This window comes from Dipodomys ordii, unplaced genomic scaffold (assembly GCF_000151885.1).
Source record: "Dipodomys ordii isolate 6190 unplaced genomic scaffold, Dord_2.0 Scaffold102, whole genome shotgun sequence".
Lineage (NCBI taxonomy): Eukaryota > Metazoa > Chordata > Mammalia > Rodentia > Heteromyidae > Dipodomys > Dipodomys ordii.
Genome location: NW_012267318.1, coordinates 2066278 through 2091851, shown reverse-complemented (window position 1 = coordinate 2091851; position 25574 = coordinate 2066278). Strand labels below are relative to the sequence as shown.

General features: G+C 43.6%; 1 protein-coding gene across 1 annotated transcript in view; it reads left to right on the top strand.

The window, feature by feature from the left end:
- The window catches only part of Flt1 (fms-related tyrosine kinase 1), a 185363-nt gene that overhangs the window by 129823 nt on the left and 29966 nt on the right, over window positions 1-25574 (top strand). Inside the window, exons 16-20 of the mRNA XM_013027297.1 lie at window positions 7270-7376; window positions 11980-12112; window positions 17278-17382; window positions 23168-23281; window positions 23952-24040. Of these exons, the coding sequence (XP_012882751.1) occupies window positions 7270-7376; window positions 11980-12112; window positions 17278-17382; window positions 23168-23281; window positions 23952-24040 (548 nt within the window). The remainder of the gene's footprint in view (window positions 1-7269; window positions 7377-11979; window positions 12113-17277; window positions 17383-23167; window positions 23282-23951; window positions 24041-25574) is intronic.

Sequence of the window (25574 nt, the reverse complement as noted above, 5' to 3'; positions counted from 1 at the left end):
AAAAAAAGCGAAGTACTTGTATCAATCTGAATTGTTTTAGGCAGAAAAAATTGTGATACATACAACATAATTGGATGTGGGAAAAAAAAACATTATCCTTCCCTTGAGATCTAAAATGTAATTTTTTTAAGAAAAGTGGGGGGAGTGGAAAAAGAAGTAAAAGAAGCAGCCTTCAAATAGCTTATAGCAGATGTATACATTTTACCTGCAACGCTTTTCTCTCTACTACTTAAAGATGAGGAAACTGAGGCATGATGTTCTTGTTCTTGTCTATGTGACCCAACTATTCTGAGTCACATAATGGCTTCTTGCCAATTCCTAATAGATTTGGTGTTTAGTCTGAGTTAAGGCAGGCTCTGGGCCAAGGTGTTCATTTGTTCATTCATTCATTTGCTTTCTTTTTTTCTACTTCCCTTCTTTCCTTCTTTCCTTCCTTCCTTCCTTCCTTCCTTCCTTCCTTCCTTCCTTCCTTCCTTCCTTCCTTCCTTCCTTCCTTCCTTCCTTCCTTCCCTCCGTTTTGGCAGTACTTGGGATTGAACTCAGGGCTTTGTATTTGATAGGAAAGTACTTTACTGACTTGATCCATGGCACATCACAGTTCTCTTTGATTTACTTTATTTTTCAGCTAAGATCTCATACATTTTTGTCCTGGCCAGCCTTAGACTTCAATCCTCCTACCTCTGCTTGCTGAGTAGCTGGAATTACAGGCATATTTCACCATGCCTAGTTCATTTTTAAGATAGAATCTTTCTAATCTTTTTGCTTGGGCTGGGCTTATATAGAAATCCTCCTATCTCTGCCTTCAAAATAGCTGGAATTAAAGGCATATTCCATCATGTCTGACTTATTATTTTAAGATTGAATCTTTCTATGTAATCTTTTTGCTTGGGCTGACCACAAATTGAAATCTTCCTCTCTCTGCCTCCAAAATAGCTGAAATTATAGGCCACCATACCCACTTGTCTTGATATTTCTCTTCTTGGAAAACTGTTTGTTATAGCTAATGAACTGAGTTATTAGCTCTGTTGCCTACAATTCTAGCAGTCTGATGTCATAAGAATGCCACATGCCAGAGCTGGTGTGAGCTACCAGACCATCTGACCCAGGCTGTATATACAGAGAGCCATTGCCATCAGAAAGTCTCAGGACACTGTATAGGTGTAGAGACTTTGAATACCCTCTGTCTACCCGATGTGGCACCTGCCCTTTCTATTCCAAGAGGGATAAAGTCTAGGAGGGGAACTGATGTGGAATATTCTATTCTACGGCGGCAGTAATCAAAGGCACAATTATCATACACTCTTCAAATTGCCCACATTCTTGTCAGAATCATAAATAAAAATAGCAAGTCCTATATCCTCCTGCTGCCCCTTTGCACACACTGTGTAGGAATGATGTCCCTGAGAACCCGCACTCACTCCTAATTATTGTCAAGTCCCACCTATGTTTCCACTGGCTTCTTTTCCTTGCCACATGCGGCTGTGTTCTCGCATAGACTGAGCTCTTCAGCTCTCAACCAGCGAGGCCAAGCGGGGTTTAAGCCAATGAATGGCCGTCTGACAGCTGAGTAGACACCTGAGATCTTGCTTAAATTAGTCTCCTCAAAGAAAAGGTGGAGATGAAGCCATCCAATGAGAGAAGAGTATACATGCATTGTAAAAATGTGATTATATTTCATTAAGTAATGATGAATGTTAACATTAAATAGATCTTTCCTGCCCAAGACACATTCATCTGGGGGACTTTTTTCATGAAGTTACTCCTTCCATGTGGAAGTGTTTGCACACAAACACATTCCCTCCGAAAGGAATGTTGCTTGAGTAAGGACTGTGGAATTAGACTTTGGGGTCAGTTTCCTGCCCCACAAAATGCAGGGAGAAAGTTCCCACAATCAGAGGGGCTTCCTGCAGCACATTCCATGGGGAAAGCACATGTTCAGGGTCCACACAGGCAGTACTATGTATCAAGATGCTATCAGCATCCGTGACAGCCAGAGGCCACTGAGCTGTGTCTTGGGCAGGTCACACAGCAGCATTCACCATCAACCTGCAGAAGAAATCCAAACGCCTATGATCTCAAGCTTACACTCAGCCCACATTGAAGATGCATAGCGAAAGAGGAGGTGACCACACTTTGGAAGTTACTCTCAATCTCAACAAAAGTTGTGCTCAGTCTCCTGAAGTTCAGGGAAACTTAACCCCAAAACTGACAGACAGCAAGTGGAGCCAAGTCCACAAATTGACTCAGTGACTGTATTCAGGGTGTCTTCTATGTACCAGGCATTCTATATTCTCCTAAAGACTGGCAATGTGGCAAGAGCCAAAGATACTTGGTCCTGTACTCTGCTGCTGTACAGAACATATACATACATACTCACACATGCATAATCATACATACATAATCATACATGCACACTACCATCTTATCAAGTACTACTGTGCACCAGCCTCTAGAACAGATCTGAGACTTAGGTGGTAGGCTATGTTTAATGAGCTAACATGCAAGAACAGGGATTTGACCCTGAATTCTTTGAAAGCCTCATGAGACTCTTTGGAGATAAGCAAAACGAAACTTATTCATTCATTCACTCATCCTGAGGAATGAGGTAAGAGGAACCGGATCTGGCCAGCAGATGAAATTGAAGAGATAGCCAAGGCTGGGTATAAATGACCTAGGAAGAGTGGGGGCGGGATATAACTCAGTAGGAGAGTGCTTGCCTAGTATGTGCAAAGTTATAAAATCCATCTCTGGCACTGCAAAAATAAACAAACAAATAATAAAATAGAAAATAGTAGGGCTGAGATGTGTAACTCATGTGGTAGAGTGCCTGGCCAGCTAGCATGAGGTTCTGAGGTCATGTCCCATTACCTCCAAAAAATAAAACTAATAGGGAGGACAAGAGGGGGAGACCGAAAAGAGACAAAGGGTGAACAAATACAGTAGTACTCAGTAGACACTATGTTGAAAATAAACTAAGCAACTTGTGGTTGGGAACAGGAGGGTAAAACTGTGAGAGAATGAAGGAAGGGTTGGCATGGTTCAAAAAGAAAAACACTCATGACCTGTTTTATGGAACTGTAACCCCTCTGTACATCACCCCTACAATAACAATAAAATATTTAAAAAATAAAATGATAAATAAAATATCTAATCAGATGCTGGTAGCTTACACCTATAATCCTAGCTACTCAGGAAGTTGAGATCTAAGGATTGCAGTTAAAAGCCAACCTGGGCAGGAATGAGCAGGAAAGTGTATGAGATGCTTATCACCAATTAACCACCAAAAAATCCAGAAGTGAAGCTAAGGCTCAAATGGTAGAGCACTAGCCTTGAGCCAAAGGCCTAGGTTCTGAGTTCAAGTCCCAAATCCAGCACAAAGAGAAAAAAGAAAAGGAAAGGAAAGATCTAAGTTAATGTTTTTGTGATGGTGCAGACAGAACACTGCCTCAAGTATGCTAAGCACATGGCTCACCACTGAGCAAACCACCCAGCCTAGCACTAGCAAGTGCTAGAACCCAGACAAAAGAACACCAGGACTGGATCTGTGATCTGACCAGATCAGTCGGTGGCTTATGTGATAGTGGTAGCCTCAAGCAAAAAAGCTAAGGATAATGTCCAGGCCCTGAGTTCAAGCCCCAGTATCCACACACGCACACATGTACATGCGCAACTCAAACACACACAAACAAATAAAAATGCAAAATAAAGAGCATCCTGCTGCAGGAGTGGAGGAGGCTACAGCAGCTGCTCCAGTGAGAACAGATTAGGCAGTGATAGTGGAGAAGGAGAAGTGGTAACAGTTTCCTAAGATGTGAAAGTGGCATGGGCAAGACTCTGAAGGACTGGATGAGAAAGGACATGTCCTTTTCCCCTTCAAACGGAAGACACTTTATGGCAGGGAATATGGCCAATCAGAAGTGGTTAATGGAGTACTTATAAAGGCCCAGAGGATAAAAAGAGGAGGAGGAAGTGGTGTGCCCTGAGATGCATGGTGGTTAAGCAGGCTGAGTCAAATTATCTGAGTTTATATCACAGGCCCACCATTTGCAGACTATGTGACTGAGCAAGAGTCTCAATCACTCTATGTCTCAATTTCCTCACTCATAAAATGGTCATTATCCAGCTCATAGATCAATGTGAACACACATACATGCCCATCCTTATCAGAGTCCCAGAATAGCAAGCACTCAGTGAGTACCATTGCTGTTATCCACAGGTTTCCAATGTGTCCATTTGCAGTGATGCAAGACAGGGGACCCTCATTGTCTCTGACTGCCTGTAGCATTTATTTTAGCATGCAATCTCATTCAGATGCTCCAAACCCTCTATGCCGTTGCCACGCCGACCCCAGTGGAGTCTGCTTAGCATGGGAAACCATCTATCAGACCATGATAGGGGCTTCAGAGACCTATCTCTGAGTTTTGGGACTTCACCGAAGTCTACCTCGGAGAATGGGGCTTTACAGAAACCTATCTCCAAGTTTTGGGACTTCACCGAAGTCTACCTCGGAGAATAGGGATTCTAAGAGGCCTACTCCTGGGAAAAGGCTGGCAAGCCCCTGGGAAAGATGTGTTTCTGCCTATCTTTTCCTCATAAGAGTGCCTACTAATCTTTCACTGTTTCTACTGCTCTTTGTACTTGCTCATTGTCAACATTTCCCTATACAAAGCTCTTTCTTAAGAGTGTTGACGACTCCAAAATCTGATGAGTGTCTTAAAAATATGACTAACTCACCGGAGTTAAGTGCTCCCCTGAACCCCCTCTTATGGAGGCTAGTAGAAAAGCCATAAGCAAATATAAAAGTATTGGGGGTTTCACAAGTCACTTCAGCAGAAGGAATTGTTTGTAAGAGATTTACAAGAAGCTGTAGGCGCGGCTAGAACAGAAAGAATGTATGGCAATTGCTGAGATAACTACTTAGGAGAAAGAACTTCCTATTACTCTTTCATTTACTAAGAGACTTGCTAGATCTAAGTCTCCTTGGTGTTTACTATTAAAGAAGGAACAGAAAAGATCTTATGGGAAGGTTAAGGCCTCTATAGAAATAAGGTAATGGTTAGTTGGTGACAAACATCAAGACCCATTATATTTCTTAGAGATAAGCCGGAAACAAGTGCCTATCAGGCGACCAGCAGGTGACCACCCAAGAATGAAGCCCTGCAGCAAGGTTGTGTCACCTTTTGCCCTTTCAGGTGATCAGCTGGTGACCGCCCAAGAATGAAGCCATCTTATGGAGACTTTTTGCTATAAAAGTTTGTTATCCTCTGCATTAAATCGCACTCAGCACTCAGCACTCAGCATCCACTCCTCTTGTGTGTGAGTTGTCTGTTTGCCATCTCCCCATCCTATTCCAGGTTCCTCCCCTAGGTATCCTCCGTCGTCCCGACAGAACCCGGTCCGCGGCATGCCGTGGGACCTGTCTTACTGCCATGGCCCTCATGGTCTGTTCCCATGACCTACGATGCCAACCTCTGCCTCTGTCTCTGCAGATCCTGGCCTTGCACTCTTGTTTGGCTTTTTCCATTCAAGGAAGGTGCTCAGCAACTTGAGCCACATCTCCACTTCCGGTTAACTGGAGATAAGAGTCTCAGGGACTCTCCTGCCCAGGCTAGCTTGGAACCACAATCCTCAGATCTCAGCCTCTTGAGTACATAGGATTGCAGGCATGAAACAGTACCCAGCTCCTCTGAAGCTTTTTAAAAAGTGAATTGATTTGTTAGGTGTGAAGGGGCTTTTTAAAAGTAACAACTCCTGGCTGGGAAGATCGCTCAGTGGTAGAGCGCTTGCCTTGTATGCATAAGGCCCTGGGTTCGATTCCTCAGTACCACATAAACAGAAAAAGCCGGAAGTGGCGCTGTGGCTCAAGTGGTAGAGCGCTAGCCTTGAGCTGAAGAGCTGAGGGACAGTGCCCAGGCCCAGAGTTCAGACACCACAACCAACCAACCAACACACACACACACACACACACAAAGTAGCAACTCCTCTTACTCCATCCAGTCCCTGCCTTCCTTGCCTGAGGCAGGATTTAGCACCTGTCTGCTGAATTGAAACAAAGAACTTAGAAGACAAAATCCTCACCTAGGGAACTGCTATACATTGCCACCTACCTACTCATAGGGTGGTCATGGGAACACAGTACTTGCTCAACACGTTATCATCACGCATAAGAAAATATCTCTTGGCTTACCTTAGTGTAAACCTCTGTGTTGTTTTAATGGAACTAAAAGGGTGAGGACATTGCTTACAATTCCAGGGGAACTGTCCACTGGAATCAATGCCCTCCCTTGGGGGCATTTCTTTACAAACTCCAGAGTCACTTTCTGGAGACACGATTTGAATACTTTGGGTCTTTTCTTTTTGGTCTTGTGGAGCACTGTTTGGCTTTAGAGCTTTGAATTCCCAAGGAGGATCTAGCCTAGCAGTCCTTGTGTCTTCTTTCAGCCCACCCAGGCCAGCTGCTGACAAAGTCGGGCATAGCTAAGCCCGCCAGGAGCAGGACTGTGGCTGTCCCAAAAGGAGCAAAGCAGGCTATTGTGACAGTCCTTGAGTTTTATTTTTATTTTTAAAATCTACTTTGAAGAACTCTGTGAGTCCCAAAGGATCTCTTTTATGTCATTTTTTTTTCTTTTTCTTTAGAATTTCCTCTAAAACCCATTAGGGAGATTTAACATATTCCAGATTTAGCACTTGAAGGAGCTTTTGTTCCTGCCTTAATTTTGTCACATTTTTAATTTCTCCTTTGATTTTTTTTTCTTTAATTAGCTATCTCTGGGATTGCAAAGTTTGCAAACTCAAGAGCAGAATTTCTGGAAAGTCTTTCATGTGTGAGTTCATTTTAGTACTACTATGTTCCTTGTCATACCATAAGCCTTAAAAGGTAAGTCTATCCCAGAGACTCATTCTGAGCCAGGAAATGGCCTTCACTGGGGTAAACCACTTAAGAATATTGGTCTCTTTTCTAAAACACAGACAGCCTGAATGTTTCTGAGCATTTCTTCTTTTCTGATTTGGTTTGGTTTGCATTTGTTGTTGTTGTTGGTGGTGGTGGTGGTGCTTTGGTTTGGTTTGGTTTTGGTGTTTGGTTTTTTGGGTCATGGTTTCATTACATACATCAGGCTGGTCTCAAATTCACTCTGTAACTCAAGCTATCCTCAAACCGTGGTCTCAGTCTCAGTGTGTCTCAAGTGCTGGGTTCACAGGCGTTCACTGCCACACCTAGCTTGGAGGATTTCTTTGTAAGCCGCTATCTTGGTAATTGTCTTTCTCCAGGAACCTCAGACAAGTCTAATTTGGAGCTGATCACTCTAACGTGTACCTGTGTGGCGGCCACCCTCTTCTGGCTCCTGCTGACTTTGTTTATCCGAAAACTGAAAAGGGTAAGAACATTATGCTCTCTGTTTTTAAACTATTCTAATCTGCCCGCTCTGCCATTTATAGTGAGCACTGTATCTGAACCCTGATACAGAATCTTTAAAATTAAATCTTTAAAATTAAATTGAGCATGAAGTCTTCTTTGTCTTCACTCTCTATAAGAAATACAAGGAAAGGACAACAAAAACCCACCTCTTCCTGGGCTCTGGAATATTATGGACATATAAGTAAGGACACGTATCTTTTCTTGGGTGTCCATAATATATTGAGTATGTATTGTTCTGCATAGTCTGGGCCCTACTGTAATACTGTGGGATCTACAGTTTGGTATGCAACGTGACTTGCTTCACCACAACTCAATGGGAAGAGTAAAATCCATTCATTTATTCATTCATTTATTCATGCCTGAAATATTTACTCTGTACCTATTCAGTGCAGAGTGCCAGTCCTGGTGACAGTGATAGGCAAGTGGCCCTGGGTACAGACTGGGAGGAGACTGACTTGTGACAAACCACATTATCCAGTGTCAGACTAACACGTCACATTCCCTGAAAGACTTGGCTGACCCAAAGCTGTGTCAGAGAGGAAGTCTGGCAAAGGAGAGAAGAAGAGGTATTGAGGCAGAGGGAACAGAATGCCTGTGGCTGGGGCAGGCAAGGGAATACACTGAGAGTGAGACACCACCAGGATCAATAAAGCCGCCGTGGGAAGAACAAGGGGCAGCAGCTATGGAGTGAGGCTACCAAGGTAAGGTCGGGATCAGACTGCAAAAGCTGCCCAGGCTGGGCCTTGGCAAGAAGAGTCTATATTCTGAAAGCCTTAAGGAAGGAGGGATATTAAGTAATATGTGTCTGGAAAGATTACCTGGGCTGCTGTGAGAAGAATGGACCAGGAAAGGAAGAGTAAATAGAGACTCCTAAGAGAAGGCTTATAGGAAGTAGTCCAAGTAAGAAGTGATGGTAGATAGCCAGGCACCAGTGGCCCACGCCTGTAATCCTATCTACTCCAGAAGCTGAGATCTAGGATCATGGTTCAAAAGCATGCTCCCCCCAGGCACTCCCTATAGTAAATGTGTCACAACAGCCTTTTGCCTGATGGAATAGTTGGTTTTGAGACGTGATAGAGCCATTACTTTTCAGAAGAAACTTTTTTTTTTCTTTTTGTTGGTCATGGGGCTTGAACTCTGGGCCTGGGCACTGACCCTGAGCTCTTCAGCTCAAGACTAGCACTCTACCACTTGAGCCACAGCACCATTTCCAGTTTTCTGAGTGATTTATTGGGAATAAGAGTCTCACAGACTTTCCTGCCCAGGATGGCTTTGAACTGCAATCCTCAGATCTCAGCCTCCTGAGTAGCTATGCTTGCAGGCGTGAGCCACCAGCGCCTGGCAAGGAAACAAAATTTTTATGTAATAATTTTTTTCAGGTTTTTTTGGTTAGTTTTGTTTATTTTTTGCCAGTTCTGGGACTTGGGCTCAGGGCATGAGCTCTGCACCTTAGGTTTCTTGTTCAAGGAGCTCTAACACCTGAGCCACACTTCCACCTTAGGATTTCTGGTAAATGGAGATAAGAGTCTTTTGGACTTTCCTGCCCAATCAGGCTTTGAATCATGATCCTCATTTCTCAGCCTCCTGAGTGAGCCACTGGGAACAGCTATGTAATGATTTTTTAAAAGAAAACACTTTATCTGGGGAAAATATAAAAGCAAGACTTGCCGAACCTGTAGAGGATGTACAAAGCCAAGTGTGGGGCAGATGTTGAAAGTTGTAGTTGGTAGGAAAATAGAAAATCACAGTCCATCCTGCACCTTCCTATACTGCCACAGTCCACACTCCTGACTGGGAAAGAGCCTGGAGGAGCAAAATCAACAAGGACTGAGAGGGAAAGCAAAACAATTGGAGGCAAGAGGAGCAAGGAATCCAAAAATACTTCTATGTGGTTTCACTGCAAAGGAAATTCCTTATTTGATAAGGAGTGTATATATTTTCCTCTTTTATCCCTGCCATGTGCCAGTGTTAGAATGAGCACTTTTTGATGTTTGCTATAAACCAGGTCCCAGTCTAACAGCTTTATGTGGATTATTTCATTTCATAGTCTCAACCAGCCCAGGAGATAAGTACCTTACTATCACTCCTTTACAGATAAGGAAAACAGTGTCAGAGGGGGTCAGCCACTTGCCCCGGATTATGTGGCTGCTCAGAAGTCCAGCAATGACTCAAATCCATGCAGTTGGCCTCTATGCCAAGAGCCTAGAAAATGTTCAGCGCTCATGTCAATGGCAAGAATAAATATTTGTCAACATTTTGCCGAAGCCCTGACTTAAGCTGGGTGTGGTATCTCCCCTAATGAGATAAACTACAAAATCCCATTGATGCTACATGGGAGATACTTCCACACGCCACCACCACCACCACCACTGCTACCCTGCACCTGTTCCCTAACCTCTGTCAATATTACTGCCACTATCCATGCCAATATCCTGAATGAACTCAAGGTTCATTCTAGGTTTCATGCTAGGTTTCAGCTATCCTGTGCTCTTTGAGGGTTGGAGACTTTTCTTACAATCTTGGACCATTCTAGAATCGAAACATTTAGTCATAAAAGTGATCAGTGGTGCACACCTGTAATCCTAGCTATTCTGGAGGCTGAGATCTGAGGATTTCAGTTTGTAGCATGAAAACCCATGAGGCTCTTATCTCCGATTAAGCTCAGGACCAGTGTGCCCCAGCTCTTAATCCAAGCCCAAGTTTCACACACATGCATGCATGCACACCACACACACACACACACACAACTATTCCAGTTTCTTGAACACCCAGCAGCTGGTAGAGGAAGTTATACTCTTTTGCAGGCTGACAGGCTGGCTGGTCCCTAATAGTCTAACACCAATGGTAGATGCAGTTCATGATGAATGAGTTCCCTATCGTTCATTTCCATCCTTGATGAAGCCAGTCAAGCCTTTCTGTCTTAGGCTATTTGTTACACATTTCAGTGATAATTTTTGTGAGAAGGACGATTATAAGTGATGGATGAGGTGAGCTGTGGCAGTCCGTAACGGGGTGGCAATGAGAAATGTGGCAATGAGAAATGGCATGTATGGAAAGGCTGTCTTCGCCACTTCAGCTCTGAGCCTGGTGAGGGAAAAAGTCCCAAAGGAGGGCCCCAACTTCATTGAAATCACCTCAGGGATGTCCACTTCTAGGCAAGAATCCTTTCTGTTGCTCAAGAGTCTGCCTTCAGAAATGTAGGCACGGATGCTGTAAATTCGTCCACTAATAGGAAATGAACTCATTGAAATGGATCTGCCAATAAATGCAAATCTAATTATCTATGCTGTGACTAAAAGAGTATTTTCTGGGCTTGATTTGTGTTACCAAGAAAACAAGCACTTCAAGGCACATCCCTATCTTATTCACTTGATATCTTACCAATGGTCTAATAGATGCAGAATGTCCTGGGAATGTCTTAAGTCCCGTTTTACTCCTTAGCCTTTGGAATGATCAACTTCCATTTCTTAGAAAAAAAAGTTCTGAGAATAGGATAAGCTCTCTGCTCATCTCACTAATGGAGTCAATAGCCTTTCGAGGAAGGGAAATGCAACTAAGAGGTCTGTCCTTGAGTGTTGCTTGTATTTCATAAGGGCCCTTGGGTTTACTTTGCCCCATCTGGCCTTTATTACTTGATTTGATTTCATTTATTTTTGTGTGTGTTCCCGTACTGAGGCTTGAACTCATGGCCCCACATTCTCACTTGTCTTTTTCACTCAAGGCTTTTAACCTACCACCTGAGCCACACCACCACTTCTAGCTTTTTGCTTGTTAATTGGAGATAAGGGTCTCATGGATTTTTCTTGCTGAGGCTTGCTTCAACTCACAATCTCAGATCTCAGTTCCTAAGCAGCTAGAATTACAGATGTGAGCCACTGGCACCCAGTGTCTTGCCTTTATTACAATGTAGAAAAGCCACAGTGTCCCCCACTGGCTGGCTGCCCATCTGTATTGTACAGAATGCCATGGAAAGCTATTTTTAGCCACTGTTTGGAATTTTCCTGAAATACTTTACATATACAAGGTCACTGGAGAATTTGAGAGTACATTTATTTAATATGGGATGTGAAAGCCAGTACTCGTAGAAATGTTGTGTGAGAAAAGAAAGTTGTATCATAGAAACTGAACACCCAAGGGTGTGTGTGTGTGTGTGTGTGTGTGTGTGTGTGTGTAGGGGCACTCTCTGTACCTGACACACATTTGCAACCAAATGACCCCAGGGAGCAGCAGGTGTTAGTACTATTTTATTTTTGTGTGTGTGTGTCAGTACTGGGTCTAGAACTCAGATCCTAGATAGTGCCCCTTAGCTTTTTCACTCAAGGCTAGTGCTCTACATGAGTCGGAGCTCCAATATACTGTGTTTTGGTGGATAAGTGGACATAAGAGTCTCACAGACTTTCCTGCCCAGGCTGGCTTTGGGTGGCAATCCTCAGCGCTCAACCCCTTGAGTAGCTAGGATTATAGGCATGAGCCATCAGTGCCCAGCCACCAAGTACTGTTTTAAATTGGATATCTGAGGTTTGTTTTCTTTGTGGTGACTTTGCGGGCTCTTCTCCTTTCAGTCTTCTTCTGAGGTAAGGACTGACTACCTGTCGATCATCATGGACCCCGATGAAGTTCCCCTGGATGAGCAGTGCGAGCGGCTCCCTTATGATGCCAACAAGTGGGAGTTTGCTCGGGAGCGACTGAAACTGGGTAATGCGTCTCCTCCCCAGACCCCCAAATCCTTCAAAGCACCTACTGTGTACAAACCACTGTGCTTTGATGGATACAAAAGAAAACCCTGTCTGAAATTCTCCCCTCTAGCATGCCCATAAACTAGGAGGGCCAGGGACACAGCAGTAAAGAATTCTCAGGAAATGGGAGCCAACAGGACAAAGCAATAAGAGAGCACCTGCGGCTCATCCAACAGTTATTAAGTACCATCTCTGAGCAGCAGCCATTCAGGCACCTGGGAATGCAAATGTGCTTGGCGTTTAAAAGATTAGTCTGGAGACTGATGTTAAAAAAAAAAAAAGTTTTTTTAAAGTAGATAAACAGAGGGGAAAAGGGAGAGAGATAGAGGCTCGCCAGGCCCTCTTGAATAATGAAAGTTAGACATGTGAGAACCAACACATAATTCATCCTGGTGAGGAGCAAGTGAAATCAGACATTTGGTATAAGAATTAGTACTCATCAAGGCTGTGGATCAGAAACCCATCTACGCAAATCCACGAATGACACCCCCTGAGCATGCTGGTGTTGGGACTGCCCAGACCAAGTGGGAAGCCCTAGGAGATTGCTCCAGTTTCTCTGCTGAAGAGCAGAGACTTGTTTTCCAGGTAGGGTGGATGCTGTAAACAGCAGGCAAATGTGCTTTGTCTTGGTTTACCCTCCGTTCCCCCCCCTTCCCTCCCCCCTCAGACATCACAGTGCACACCCATCTCCAACCCTAAAATCCACTCCTACCGAAAAGATTTGCATTGTGGCCTCGGAAAGTTTTCCACTCACTCCTGTATATGCCAGAGTCATTAGTGCTCAGAACTAGGAAAACAGATTGTGAATCCAGGGATCCTAGAGTTGGTTGCTGTTGGTGTAAAAAACAGGCTGTTCCCAGTCCCCTGGCTCAACCTCTCTCCCTGCACGCAAACCATACTGGAGTGAGAACAGAAAGAAAGGGGAAAATGATTTTCCTTGTTTTTCTCTTGGGGTCTTGAAACGATTCTGCTTACATTGAGAAAGGACAGCACCTGGAGCAGACTCTGTTTTCCTTGGAGAAAAAGATTGGGAGTTAGCTCAAAGCTGGAGAGTCAGGAGAAAGCCAGCAATGGCTGCAAACCATTGAGGAGTGAGGAGCAAACAACTAAATTTAGAGAAGTTCAGGGCAGGTGGCACACTGCATGAGTTCCTGCTGCTACAAGTCTGAATTAGGTGGCAATGTGCCCAGCCCCTCCGTGACCTTGGCAGGGAACACAGGTCATTTTCCCCACTCAGGAGCCATTCTCAGGCCACACTGCTTTCCAAGGTTATCAGTCACAATCAGACAGAACACCTGAAGATTCCTTCCTAGTACGACCAGCACATGCAAGGAGATTGTTCATCCTTCTCTTGGGGCTCAGTGAACCCCTTTTTTCACAGAAGCCCCCTTCAGGAGATTCTCCTTGTTAAGATATTCTCTACCATTCCTTTCCCTTGCCTGAGTTGCCATGTGCTATGATGTGGTCAGTGTCTACAATGTCAAATAAGAACTGTTAAATCCTTTGATGCCTGGTGTGGCAGCAAGATCTAGATCTGCTTGCTCATCCATCTAATGGATTGCTCAAGGGATCAATGGCCCAAAGTGACTTGAAGTCATCATTGGCAAGGGAAAGTCACCAAGATTATAGTGAGATGGATGGAGAGAAAAGGCCCATTTGATGGGTAGAGTTACACTGGGTTGGAACATTAGAGCAGGGGTGATTTCCAGTGTGTTTACTTGTGTTCATTGTGATTCTAGGCCCTGGGGAAGGAAGTCAGAGATTAAGAGTACCTAATAGATGGATAGTGGAGCCTGAGTCAGAGGTGTTGCTACCACTGAAATTCCTGAACTCCAGGAACAAAATATCACCTCCCTTTTCATGATTCTTCACCAACCCTGGGAGAGAAGTTAGTTTCTATAAATTAATACCAGAAGTTAGGATAATCTCTGACATTGCATGTTCTGTTGTACAATGATTTAAAAGGAGAATTACCAAATATGGAAAACCAGAGTTTGGAATTTGGCAAGTCCACGGTGCCTGGGCCGGTGCTGTGTCTTGTGAAATCAGCATCCTTACTTGTCGGAGGGGCCCAGTTTATACTGCTCTGAGCTGTCCCCAGAGTGGCCAGTGATCTTGGCCATTCCAGGACATTCCTGAAGGAGATTCTAGTATTGTTGCATTGCATGACAATGACCTAACACATTTCTGAGTGAGTTAGTGACATTCCAGGCAACACGAGAGAGACTTTCAGGGGAAAAGATCAGGATGGGATGAGGTCAAATCCAGTGCGACTATGCTCCCTGAAACTGGAGCCACGGGTCTGCAGGATTCTAACACGCCAAATGATTAAAAGCCTCTAATCGCTTCTTGCTGTTTTATGAGGCAGCAGTTGGCTTCCAAGAGAGGACTGAGAGAAGCCAGTGAGAACCAGTGTATTCGCTGTGATCGAAGCAGAGCCCCCAAACACTTGTTAAAACAAAGTGTGTTGTGACGGCTGAGAAGGGAATGTGTGGGGGTGGAAATTCTGGAAAGGGGAGGTGTCTGTGTGCCCTGAAGAAGTAGAGACTTAGGAGTGTATAGAGAGTTTTCCTGATGTTTCTCAAGCAAGGGGATCTTCTTACATTAGATGGAGAGGGGTATGGCAAAAAGAAAATGATTTGCTTTCTTTCTCGCTCTTTTTCTTTCTTTTTTCTGCTTCTCTTTCTTCCTTTTCTTTGTTTTTTTTCTTCCTTTCTTTTCTTTCTTCCTCCCTCCCTCTCTTTTCTTCCTTCCTTTCTTTTCCTCTTTCCCTCCCCCTCTTTCTCACTTTCTTTCTTCCTTCCTTTCTTTTCTTTCTTTCTTTCTTTCTTTCCTTCCTTCTTTCTTTCTTTCTTTTCTTTCTTTCTTTCATTCATTCTTTCTTTCACTGTGTCAATACTACTGCTTGAACTCTGGGTCTGGGCACTATCTCTTAGCTTTTTCTCTCAAAACTAGGACTCTACCACTTGAATCACAGCTCTCTTCCAGCTTTTTGATGTTTTAGTTGGAGATGAGTCTCATGGATTTTCTATTCATGCTGGCTTGGAACCATAATCCTCAGATCTCAGGTTCTGAGTAATAAACAATTATAGGCATGAGCCACTAATGCCCGGCATTTTTTTCTCTAAAAGCAGAAAATAAGCCTCAAACTAAAATGCACAACTTTTTCCAATCTTGAGAAAGTACTTACCAGAGCTCCCCCACCCCAATTTCCATGTGCAGCAACTATAGGGACTACTGGATGCCTTTTAATCTTAATTTAGGAGCCCCCATTCTGGTCTATTTGGAGGATTATTTTACATGAAGAAGGAATCAGAGACTGTGTCTCTGCCTATGTTTATGCTCTGGGAGAAGTAGGGTTTAGTAATACCATAAGTACATGTCTGACCAGAGAAAAAACATGTCATCTCCCCAGTGTTCCCCTTCTGAAGCACAACGTGTCCCAGTGACAGCCACACGGAGACGCTTACAATTACACAGTACTGGAATTCCCCATGTCCTAACTGGATGCCTGAGTTGGTAGCAGACGAAGATACTAAGCAGAAGCTTAACTGAGTAGTTGTGCCTACAAGCATGAAAGATGAGGAAGCAGGCCTGCTTCATTACAAACTAACAATAACCATAAAAATGTATACATCCTTGGGGGGAAGGGCTAGGGCATGAGGAAGGAAGAGAGGAAGGAAGACTAATTAACTGAAGGTGCATTTATCAGGCAGGCTGAGAAAGAGGACTGCGTTGGAGAAAAAAGGGTTGTGTTAACTGAACAGTCTGTCAGGATTTACTTTTGTATTGCTGCTTATACCCACCCCACTCCTGAAGAACACACACACAAAAAAAAGAGGGAGAAAGACTTTCTTGGCTTAATATTCTTATAGCATATTATATTTATAGCATATTAGGCCGTTTTTTGTGTATTTGTTTGGGGTGGGTCTGGTCGTGGGCCCTGAACTCTGGGCCTGGGCTCTGTCCCTCAGCTCTTCAGCTCAAGGCGAGCGCTCTACCACTTGAGCCACAGCACCACTTCCGGCTTTTTTCTTTTTACTTATGTGGAATCGAACCCAGGGCCTCAGGCATGCAAGGCAAGCGCTCTACCACTGAGCCACCTTCCCAGCCCTAGGCTGTTTTTTATAGATCTGTTTATCTGTGTGTTTCCTCATTGGGCAAAAGAAAATCCCCTGACATAAAAGTAGTTACAGTATTCTCTAAAGAGCATCAATCATCCTGCAGGCCCCTCTATTGGCATTGTCTGGGATCCCACCAATTCCTAGATACTGCTCTCCATTCTACTCTATCCAGGAGCCCTGTTGTATACCAGGCATGGGGAGAGGACAGGGGTGATTCAGTATCTTTGTCTCTCTGAGTCAAGGTGGCGTATTCAAGGGTGGAGAAAGAAACATACGAAGAGCTATTGTAGTATAACCTAATGGGTACCACAAAGGAAATCCTGCTTTGTTATTACATTTGGCAACTACCTCTGTGGGGTTACAACGAATTACTCTCATGGTAAGAAGGAGCATGTAGTAAAAAAAAAAAAAAAACCAAGAGAACTTGTGATGATGATCTAACCATAGGGAATAAATATTCTGCCTGGCAAGGAGGTTTGAGAAATGACTTAGTATTTACTTTTTTAGATTACGAAGCATATTATAGCTCATAGCAGTAAACATCATTCTCCATGTCTCCCTACCCCAGCCCCCCTTTTTTTTTAAACTGAAAACCAAACAAAAGGAATAACCTTAAGATGCCAAGCAAAGGGGCTAACGTGAAACACCGAGAAGTCTTCTTAGACAATGTCATGAAACAATGAGTGTACCTACCCAGGGCAGTCATGCCTTCCTTCTGGAAGGATTCTATGACAAGGAAACTGGTCATTTACCTTCCTGCAATGCTCAAGGGATCTACCCAAGATCTAAAGAATGCCAGGCCTCAGAGGCAGAGGAAAGAGAGGAAGAGACCCTAGAAATTGGTCCCTTATTATGTCTCCTTTGAGTTCAGTTCATTGCTGGACCCATTCAAAGCAAAAAGCCTCACATAACACATAGGAAAAGGCATTTCCTTCCTGAAAAATACAAGAACTCACTCAGCTGGCTTGGCGTACAAACCAAGGTCTCCTTTTCATTGTAGGCAAATCCCTTGGAAGAGGGGCTTTTGGGAAAGTGGTTCAAGCATCTGCATTTGGCATTAAGAAATCACCCACTTGCCGGACTGTGGCTGTGAAAATGCTAAAAGGTACGTTGTCACCAGCTTTCTGTTGCTGGGTCACTGTTTTGCATTCCCTAATTGTACATGCACATTAAATGTAGCCTAGGAACAAACACAAGCTATTTCTGCTTCAGCCACATCGCTTTCATCCACTACTGGGAACCCCCTTGCTCCAAGACTTTTACATTAGGCCTATACTCATTCCAAAGAAAGCTTGTCAATGGAACAATCCAGAACTGTCCATGGGAAAATGATCTCTGTCACCCGAAGATCTCTCTTTTCTTGTATCTCAAAGTAGATCTCCAGGGACTCAATGCTCATTGTGATCATGGGTTCAAAAATGTTGGCATGATCCAGTATGACACTGTAATGGAAACTTAGTTGCTACACGTCATAAATCGCACAGCTTAGCCTGGGCTTGCCCTAACTATAAAACAAAACTAGAAAGCTAGAACAACTTAGTTGCTCAGACCTTTTATTTTCTAACCATAAAACATATCCTCTTTGGAAATTAAACATATAGATCATCCTCTTCCTAATGTTGAAAGAAGCTACCACTTTGGAAAGTACTGGAAGGCCAAGCCAAATCATGCCATGATTTATGACTACCACTAGCACCAAAGATGAAGCTCAGTAAAAAATGTATAAACTAAATATCTCAGAGTCATGTGTCCTTTAAAGCATTTGGGATGAAAATTTTGTTGCTTCAATCTTTAGATTCCAAAATTAAAAAGAAATAGGCTTTAAAAACTCAAAGAAAAAGAACCAGGGGCCCATGGCTCATCTCTGTAATTCTAGCCACTCAGGAGGCTGAGATCTGAGGACAGAGGTTCAAAGCCAGCCCAAGCAGGAAAGTCTTAAGACTCTTATCTCCAAATATCCACCAGAAAACTGGAAGTAGAGCTGTAGCTCAAATTGGTGTAGTGCTACCCTTGGCACAAAAGCTTTGGGACAGTGCCTGTGCCCTGAGATCGAACCCCACAACAACAACAACAACACACACACACACACTCACACACACACACACACACACACACACACACACACGAAAGAATAGAACCAGGCACTAATGGCTCAGACCTGTAATCCTAGCTACTCAGGAGACTGAAATCTGAGGATAACATTCAAAGCCATCCTAGGTACACAAAAAGAGACTCATCTCCAATAAACCAGCAAAAAGCCAGAATTGGAGGTGTTGCTCAAGTGGTAGAGTTACAGCTTTGAAAGAAAAGCCAAGCCAGGCATCTGTGGCCCATGTCTGTAATCCTAGCTATTGAGAATGCTGAGATCTGAGGATCATGGTTCAAAGCCAGTCTAGGCAGGAAAGTCCCTGAGACTCTCATCTCCAATAAACTATTCAGAAAAAGCCAAATGTGGAGTTGTGCCTTGAGCAAAAGAAGTTCAGGGACAGAGCCCAGCCCCTGAGTTCAAGTGCTGGGAAAGAAAGAAGGGAAGGAAGGAATGGAGGGAGGGAAAGTAAGAGAGAAAGAAAGGAAGAAAAGAAAGAGAGAAAGAGAAAGAAAGAGGAAGGGAAGAATGGAAGAAGGAAGGAAAGAAGAGAAAGAAGGAAAGAAAAGAAAAAGAGAAAGAAAGAAAGAAAGAAAGGAAGGAAGGAAGGAAGGAAGGAAGGAAGAGAAGAAAGGAAGGAAGGAAGGAAGAGAAGAAAGGAAGGAAGAAAGAGAAGAAAGGAGGGAGGGAAAAGAGAGGAAGGAAAGAAGGAAGAGAAAGAAAGAAAGAAGAGAGATGGAGAGAAGAAAGGAGGGAGGGAAGATGAAGGAAGGAAAGAAGGAAGAGAAAGAAAAAAGAGAGATGGAGGGAAGAAGGGAAGGAGGGAAGAGGGAGGAAGGAAGGAAAGAAGGAAAGAAGGAAGAGAAAAAAGGAAGGAAGGAAGGAAGAAGGCAGGCCAAGCAAAATTTAAAGACCCTGAGTTCAAGCACAGGGGAAGGAAGGACTCTTAAAGAGCAGTGTTTAGCTTTTCAAAGATTCCAGGATAATGCTAGGATACTTTGAGTCAATTGGTACCCAATGAAGCAGGTACTCAGAGCAGACTCTAAGAAAAGTGACCCTGGGTTTTGGGACATTTTCCAAGTTCTCACTCTTCTCCACCATTGTACTGTTACTTCAGAAGCCCTATGTAAACACATGTGCTACTTCAAAAGCTGTCCTCGACAGAGGAACCCTGATAAAACTCTAAAAAAGGAGACTGCACACAATGAGTTGAAAACTCAGTAAAGAGTAAGTCCAGCAGCACCATGGGATAGCTATAATTTACAACCATTTTTAAATGTATATTATTTAAAAAAAAACCAGTGGCTCATGCCTAACTACTCAAGAGGATAAAATCTAGAGGACTGCATTTCAAAGGTAGCCCAGGCAGAAAAGTCCTAGAGACTCTATCTCCAATGAACCAGCAAAATGCTGGACCAGAGGTATGGCTCAAGTGTTAGCACGCCAGCTGTGAGCAAGCAAGCTGAGTAATAGCATAAAACCTAAATTCAAGGCCCAATATCAGCAAGGAAGGAAGGAAGGAAGGAAAGAACGAATGAAGGGGGGAGAAGGGAGGGGGGAGAGAGAGAGATTTAAATAAATATTTAAATATTTATTTAATATTTAAGGAAAAGATAATACTAATTTCTCTTCTCTGACAATTATACATGAGACACCTGTGAATACATTGTACTCCATAAATACCCACAATTATTATGTGCCTCCTCCTTACAAAACAACAAAACCAAATCCAACATCTACAAAGGACCTGACAGCTTCCCCCTGAAAGTAGGGGAGGAATTTAGGGTTCACAAGTCAGGACTTTGGTTCAGGATAGACTACTCAGAGGCTACAGACATTTCCGTGAGAATACTGGCATTGGTATCCTTCCTTCAGCCCCAGATTCTCCCATGACTCCTATGTGAGAAAGCAGTTGGCCCTTGAATATATTAGGCTGAACAACACAACCTTGCTGCTTTTCTTATTCTGCCTTGTGAGGTAGACATTTATCCCCAGTGGGCAGAAGAGGAACCATAGCCCACAAAAGTGGAACAGCCTCTGTGCGTCTGTACTGCTGCTCTGTAGAAACAGTAAGGGTTTGATGGCAGGTCTTCCAGTCTTGAGCTCCACTGCCCCCCAATCTTAAAAACAATCCTAGCCTACATCCCAGAGACAATCCTGTGTCCTACCTGGAGATAAGGTGAAACCAAATGTGGAACCAGATTCAGCAGGAATCATGTCCCATTTCCCTGATATTACCATACATGTTGTCTAAGAGGCAAATCTAATGTCCATACTACTTTCTCACGCACCCCTGATCACCCCTATGGCCTTAACTAGAAATGGAACCATCAACAGGGCCTGGCCTTTTCTCTGTGCCAAAGGTATAAAAGCTTCAAAGGGATTGATGAGCTTGAAAGGAGAATATTTTGTTTCGTTAGTAATTGGTGGTACTGGGATTTGAATTCAGAGCCTTATGCTGCCACTTGGCTTGATTTATTGACTTATTTATTTGTGGTGCTAGTCCTGGGGCTTGAACTCAGGGCCTGGGTGCTATCCCTAAGCTGCTTTGCTCTACCACTTGAGCCTCAGCTCCATGTCTTTTCAATGGACATTTTCACTCAAGGCTGGTGTCTACAAACTTGAGCTATAATTTCACTGGGTTTTTACTGGTTAATTGGATTTTCCCGCCTGGGCTGGTGTCAAACTAGGATCCTCAGATCTCAGCCTCCTGAATAGCTAGAATTACAGGTGTGAGCCAGCAGCAAGTCCGGAAAATCTGTTCTAACACAGAAATATGAATATCTTCATAAATGTGTATTTTAGGCCATCAGCATTGATTGAAAAGGGCTGCCAAGGGCTGGGAGGTGGCTCAGTGGTAGAGTGCTTGCCTTGCATGCCTGAGGCCCTGGGTTCAATTCCTCAGCAACACATAAGCAAAAAGAAAAAAGCCGGAAGTGGTGCTGTGGCTCAAGTGGTAGAGTGCTAGCCTTGAGCTGAAGAGCTGAGGGACAGTGCCCAGGCCCAGAGTTCAGGCCCCACGACTGGACCAAAAAAGAAAAGGCTGCCAAGTTCCCTACTCTATCAAATTTATGAAAAAAAGATTTTAAATGTAGCATTCCTGTGTAAGTTGATTGGCTATCTGTTTCAAAGAGAAATAGAAAAGGCAAAATATCAAACCCAGACCTTAACCTCAAAAGCTCTTTCTTTGTTTTGTTTTGTTTTTGTCGGTCATTGGTCCTGAGCTCTGGGCCTGGGAGCTGTCCCTTAGCTCTTCAGCTCAAGGCTAGTGCTCTACCACTAGAGCCACAGTGCCACTTCCGGCTTTTTCTGCTTATGTGGTGCTGAGGAATCAAACCCAGGGCTCATGCATGCAAGGCAAACACTCTACCACTGAGCCACCTTCCTAGCCCTCAAAAGCTCTTTCAAAGACTCCCAGAAGAAAACCTTAACCTTTTTGGACCTCAAACCCATATCTGAAATGAAAAGAGTAACCATGTTGTTTGTTTATCCAAAATGATTTGCTGACTGTCTTCTATGAGGCTACCTCCCACCACACCTCCCTGGGAGGCTTCTGGATTTTATCTGGTTATTATTAAAAAATGGTTTTTGTGTATGAAATATGATGTCAGTGTCTACCACAGAGTCACATGGCACATACCTTTGACCCATTTCCAGAACTCTGTCCCACAGACCCACTGACACATGTGCATGAAGATTTCACACAGGCTTTCTGTTACATCATGTGTGATCCCTGATAATATTTAAAGGGGGTAAAAATATATACACATACACACACAACACACAAATACATGACTCTATCTGTGGAAACCCCCAAAAGATAACTTTTACTGGGTGTCTAAAAGTGCATAGAAAAAAAGTCTGAACTCCAAAATGTTAACAGTAACTGCTTCAAGGAAGGTAAGATTAAGGTAGGAAATTTGATTGTAGTTTTTATCTTTTTAATCCTTTGACTCCCTTTTTTTAAAAATTTTATTTGTTGAGTTTTGTTTTTTAATCTTTTGATGCTGGGATTGAACCCAGAGCCCTGTGCATGCTAAACAGACACTCTACCACAGAGTGGCCACCTCCTCTTCCACACTTTCTCCACCATCTTTTCACTCCCAACTTATTGTTGGACTATTTTACGGCAACATAATTTTTCATATTTCTTAAACATTAGTGAATACCCTAGACATTAGCCAATAAGAACCAACAGCATAAACTTCACTTGGATTTTTCAACCCTGCTAATTCTTGGGCTGACCTTGCTGACTGATCTCAGAGTGTGAGGATGAAGTCAGATGCTATGAATCTTAACCAAGCTAATTTTAGGAACGAAAGTATATAGAGAGAAAACATCTCAGGGTAAAGATGTTGACAGAAGCAGCTCTCTGTTGGTCCCTTGCGCTCCTTCCTTGGAACTCCCTGACCAAGGAGAATGAGAAGAGGAAAGGTGTAAGTGGATTGTATGTGCAAAGTTCTTGCTACACCTGTTTTGGACACCAGGGACGTCTTTTGGCAGGCACACTCAGAAGGTGGCCAGCTCTGCCTCAGCACATTGCTGAAACACCACTAAGACACCAAGAGGAAATGTGCAGTGACTAACCCCACCACACACTGGGCCTCTCTGTAATCAAAAGGATGTTGGCTCAGGAGGGTAGGAGTAATGAAAACAGTCTGGAGACCCAGTCTTTTGGCAGAATGTGGGGAAGTTAATGAAGCAACCCATTGAGCATTGACAAACAAGGAGGGCAGGAATGCAGCCTCCTGCGGAAGTAACCCTATTGTCCTGTTGCCCTGACTCTTCCTTGCTTCTCATACAGAGGGGGCCACAGCCAGCGAGTACAAAGCTCTGATGACGGAGCTCAAGATCTTGACCCACATCGGCCACCATCTCAATGTGGTGAACCTGCTGGGAGCCTGCACCAAGCATGGAGGTAAAGGCAAAAGGGATGGACTGGTCATCTGCCAGGCACTCGCTGAGGAAAGGGCTCTCAGACCCTACACCCCGCCCCTTCGCCCTAGCCCCCCGGTGTTTCCGCGTCTGGAAGTGATGAGGATAGCTGGGGAATCTCTCTTTCCCTTCCCTTGCATTAGCCCTTCCCTCAATCCCAGCCTCCAGTCTCTATTTCTATTGTATTTTGTAAATTTACTGTGTTCTAATAAAGGTGCTTTCTTTTTTAAAACCCTTCCCAGCTGGGTGCTGTGGCTCTTGCCTGGAACTACTCAGGAGACTAAGATCGAAGGATCATGGCTCAAAGTCAGCCCAGGCAGGAAAGTCCATGAGACTCATCTCCAATTTTAACCACCAAAAAGCCAGAAGTGGAGCTGTGGCTCAAGTGATAGAGCATTAGCCTTGAGGAAAAAAACCCTCAGGGACAGAACCCAGGCTCTGAAGAGGCCAAGCTCTAGGACCGTCACCAAAACACAAACAAAACACCTTTCTTAGGTGCCATTGGAAAACTCATCTTCTTCTCTGCCCTAAGGGTAAATCCTAGGTCATAACCAATATAAAGGCAGTTTGGTTTGAGGTTTCCCAGGCTAGCTCAAGGTGGAAAGTAGCTGACTGACTTGTGTCTGAGCATGTATGTGCTGTTTTGGCTGCAGGCCCTCTGATGGTGATCGTTGAATACTGCAAATATGGAAATCTCTCCAACTACCTCAAGAGCAAACGGGACTTATTCTTTCTGAACAAGGTAAGGTGTTTAAGGACAGCAATAGGTTGCCATTTTTAGACCTGGGCAATAAGACAGGAGAAACCTATTGGCTTCTATGCATAATTATACTTAAAACTCAATTTTTATTCCTTGTCCTTTGCCCATCTTTTCCTTCCATGCTAACCTGTCAAAATCTTGTCAATAGCATAGAGAAGTTGAGCTTATGCCTGAAATCTTAGCTACTCAGGAGACTGAGATCTGAGGATCACAATTTGAAGCCAGGTGGGCAGGAAAGTCCATACGATTCTTGTCTCCAGTTAGCCACCAAAAAGCCAGAAGTATAAATGTTCCTCAAGTGGTAGAGTACCAACCTTGAGCAAAAAGCTAAGGGATAGTGCCCAGGCCCTGAATTCAAGCCCCAGTACTAGCACAAGAAAGAAAGAGAGAGGGGGAGAAAGAAAGAGGAAGAAAAAGGAAGGAAGGAAGAAGAAGGAGAAGGGAATGGAAAGGAAAAAAGGAAAAGAAAAATAGCACAGAGAATGACTTAATTGTATGTAACAATAATGGTGGGGGTAAACTTACCATCTACCTAGTGCCTATCAAATCATCTTAATAACTTTATTTCCCCCTTCTTAATGTGTGTAAAAGCAAGCACACATCACTTGCTCAAATCTATTTGTCTTTCAGACAAAGACATAGTCAACTGAATGATTTGTATCATCCCTAATGCACCAGTGATGTAACCAAAGCTAGGAGTCATTTTGTTCACTTCCTACTGCCATTTCTCCCCCTTCTTAGACCTGTACTAAGCACTTTAACTCAACCTGAATAAGTCACATGCATTGAATAAAAGCTGTGGAATTAAACAAACAAACAAAAATGCCTGGAGGACTAGGGTGCAGCTCTGTGGGGTATTTGTCTAGTTGGTGGTATAAGACCCTGGATTTGATTCCCAGTCAACACATACACACACACACACACACACACACACACACACACATAACACACATACACAGAGCGTGCACTGGGCCTAAACTTAAAAGTAAACAAGACTTCAAATAAATATTGACCGAGGTCTGGGCACAGTGCCTCATACTTATAACCCCAGCTACTTGAGAGGTAGAAATAGAAGGATTATGGTTTAAGTCCAATGAAAGCAAAAAAAGTTACCAAGATCCTTATATCTTTATACAAAATCCTTAGATCAGCAAATAATCCTGGATGTGGTAGCCATACCTACAATCTTAGTTATGTATAAAGCTTGAGTAAAAGGATAGTGGTCCAAAGCTGACTTGGTCAAAAAGCAGAAGATTCTGAAAGAATTACTAAAGCAGTGGTGGCCCATACCTGTAATCCTAGCTGAGATTTAAGGATCGTGGTCCAGACCAGCTCAGAGCCGGGCCAGTGGCTCATGCCTATAGTCCTAGCTACTCGGGAGGCAGAGATCTGAGTATTGCGGTTCAAAGCCAGCCCAGGCAGGAAAAGTCTGTGAGACTCTTTATCTCCAATAAACCACCAGAAAACCAAAAGTGGTGCTGTGGCTTAAATGGTAGAGTACTCACCTTGAGCTGTA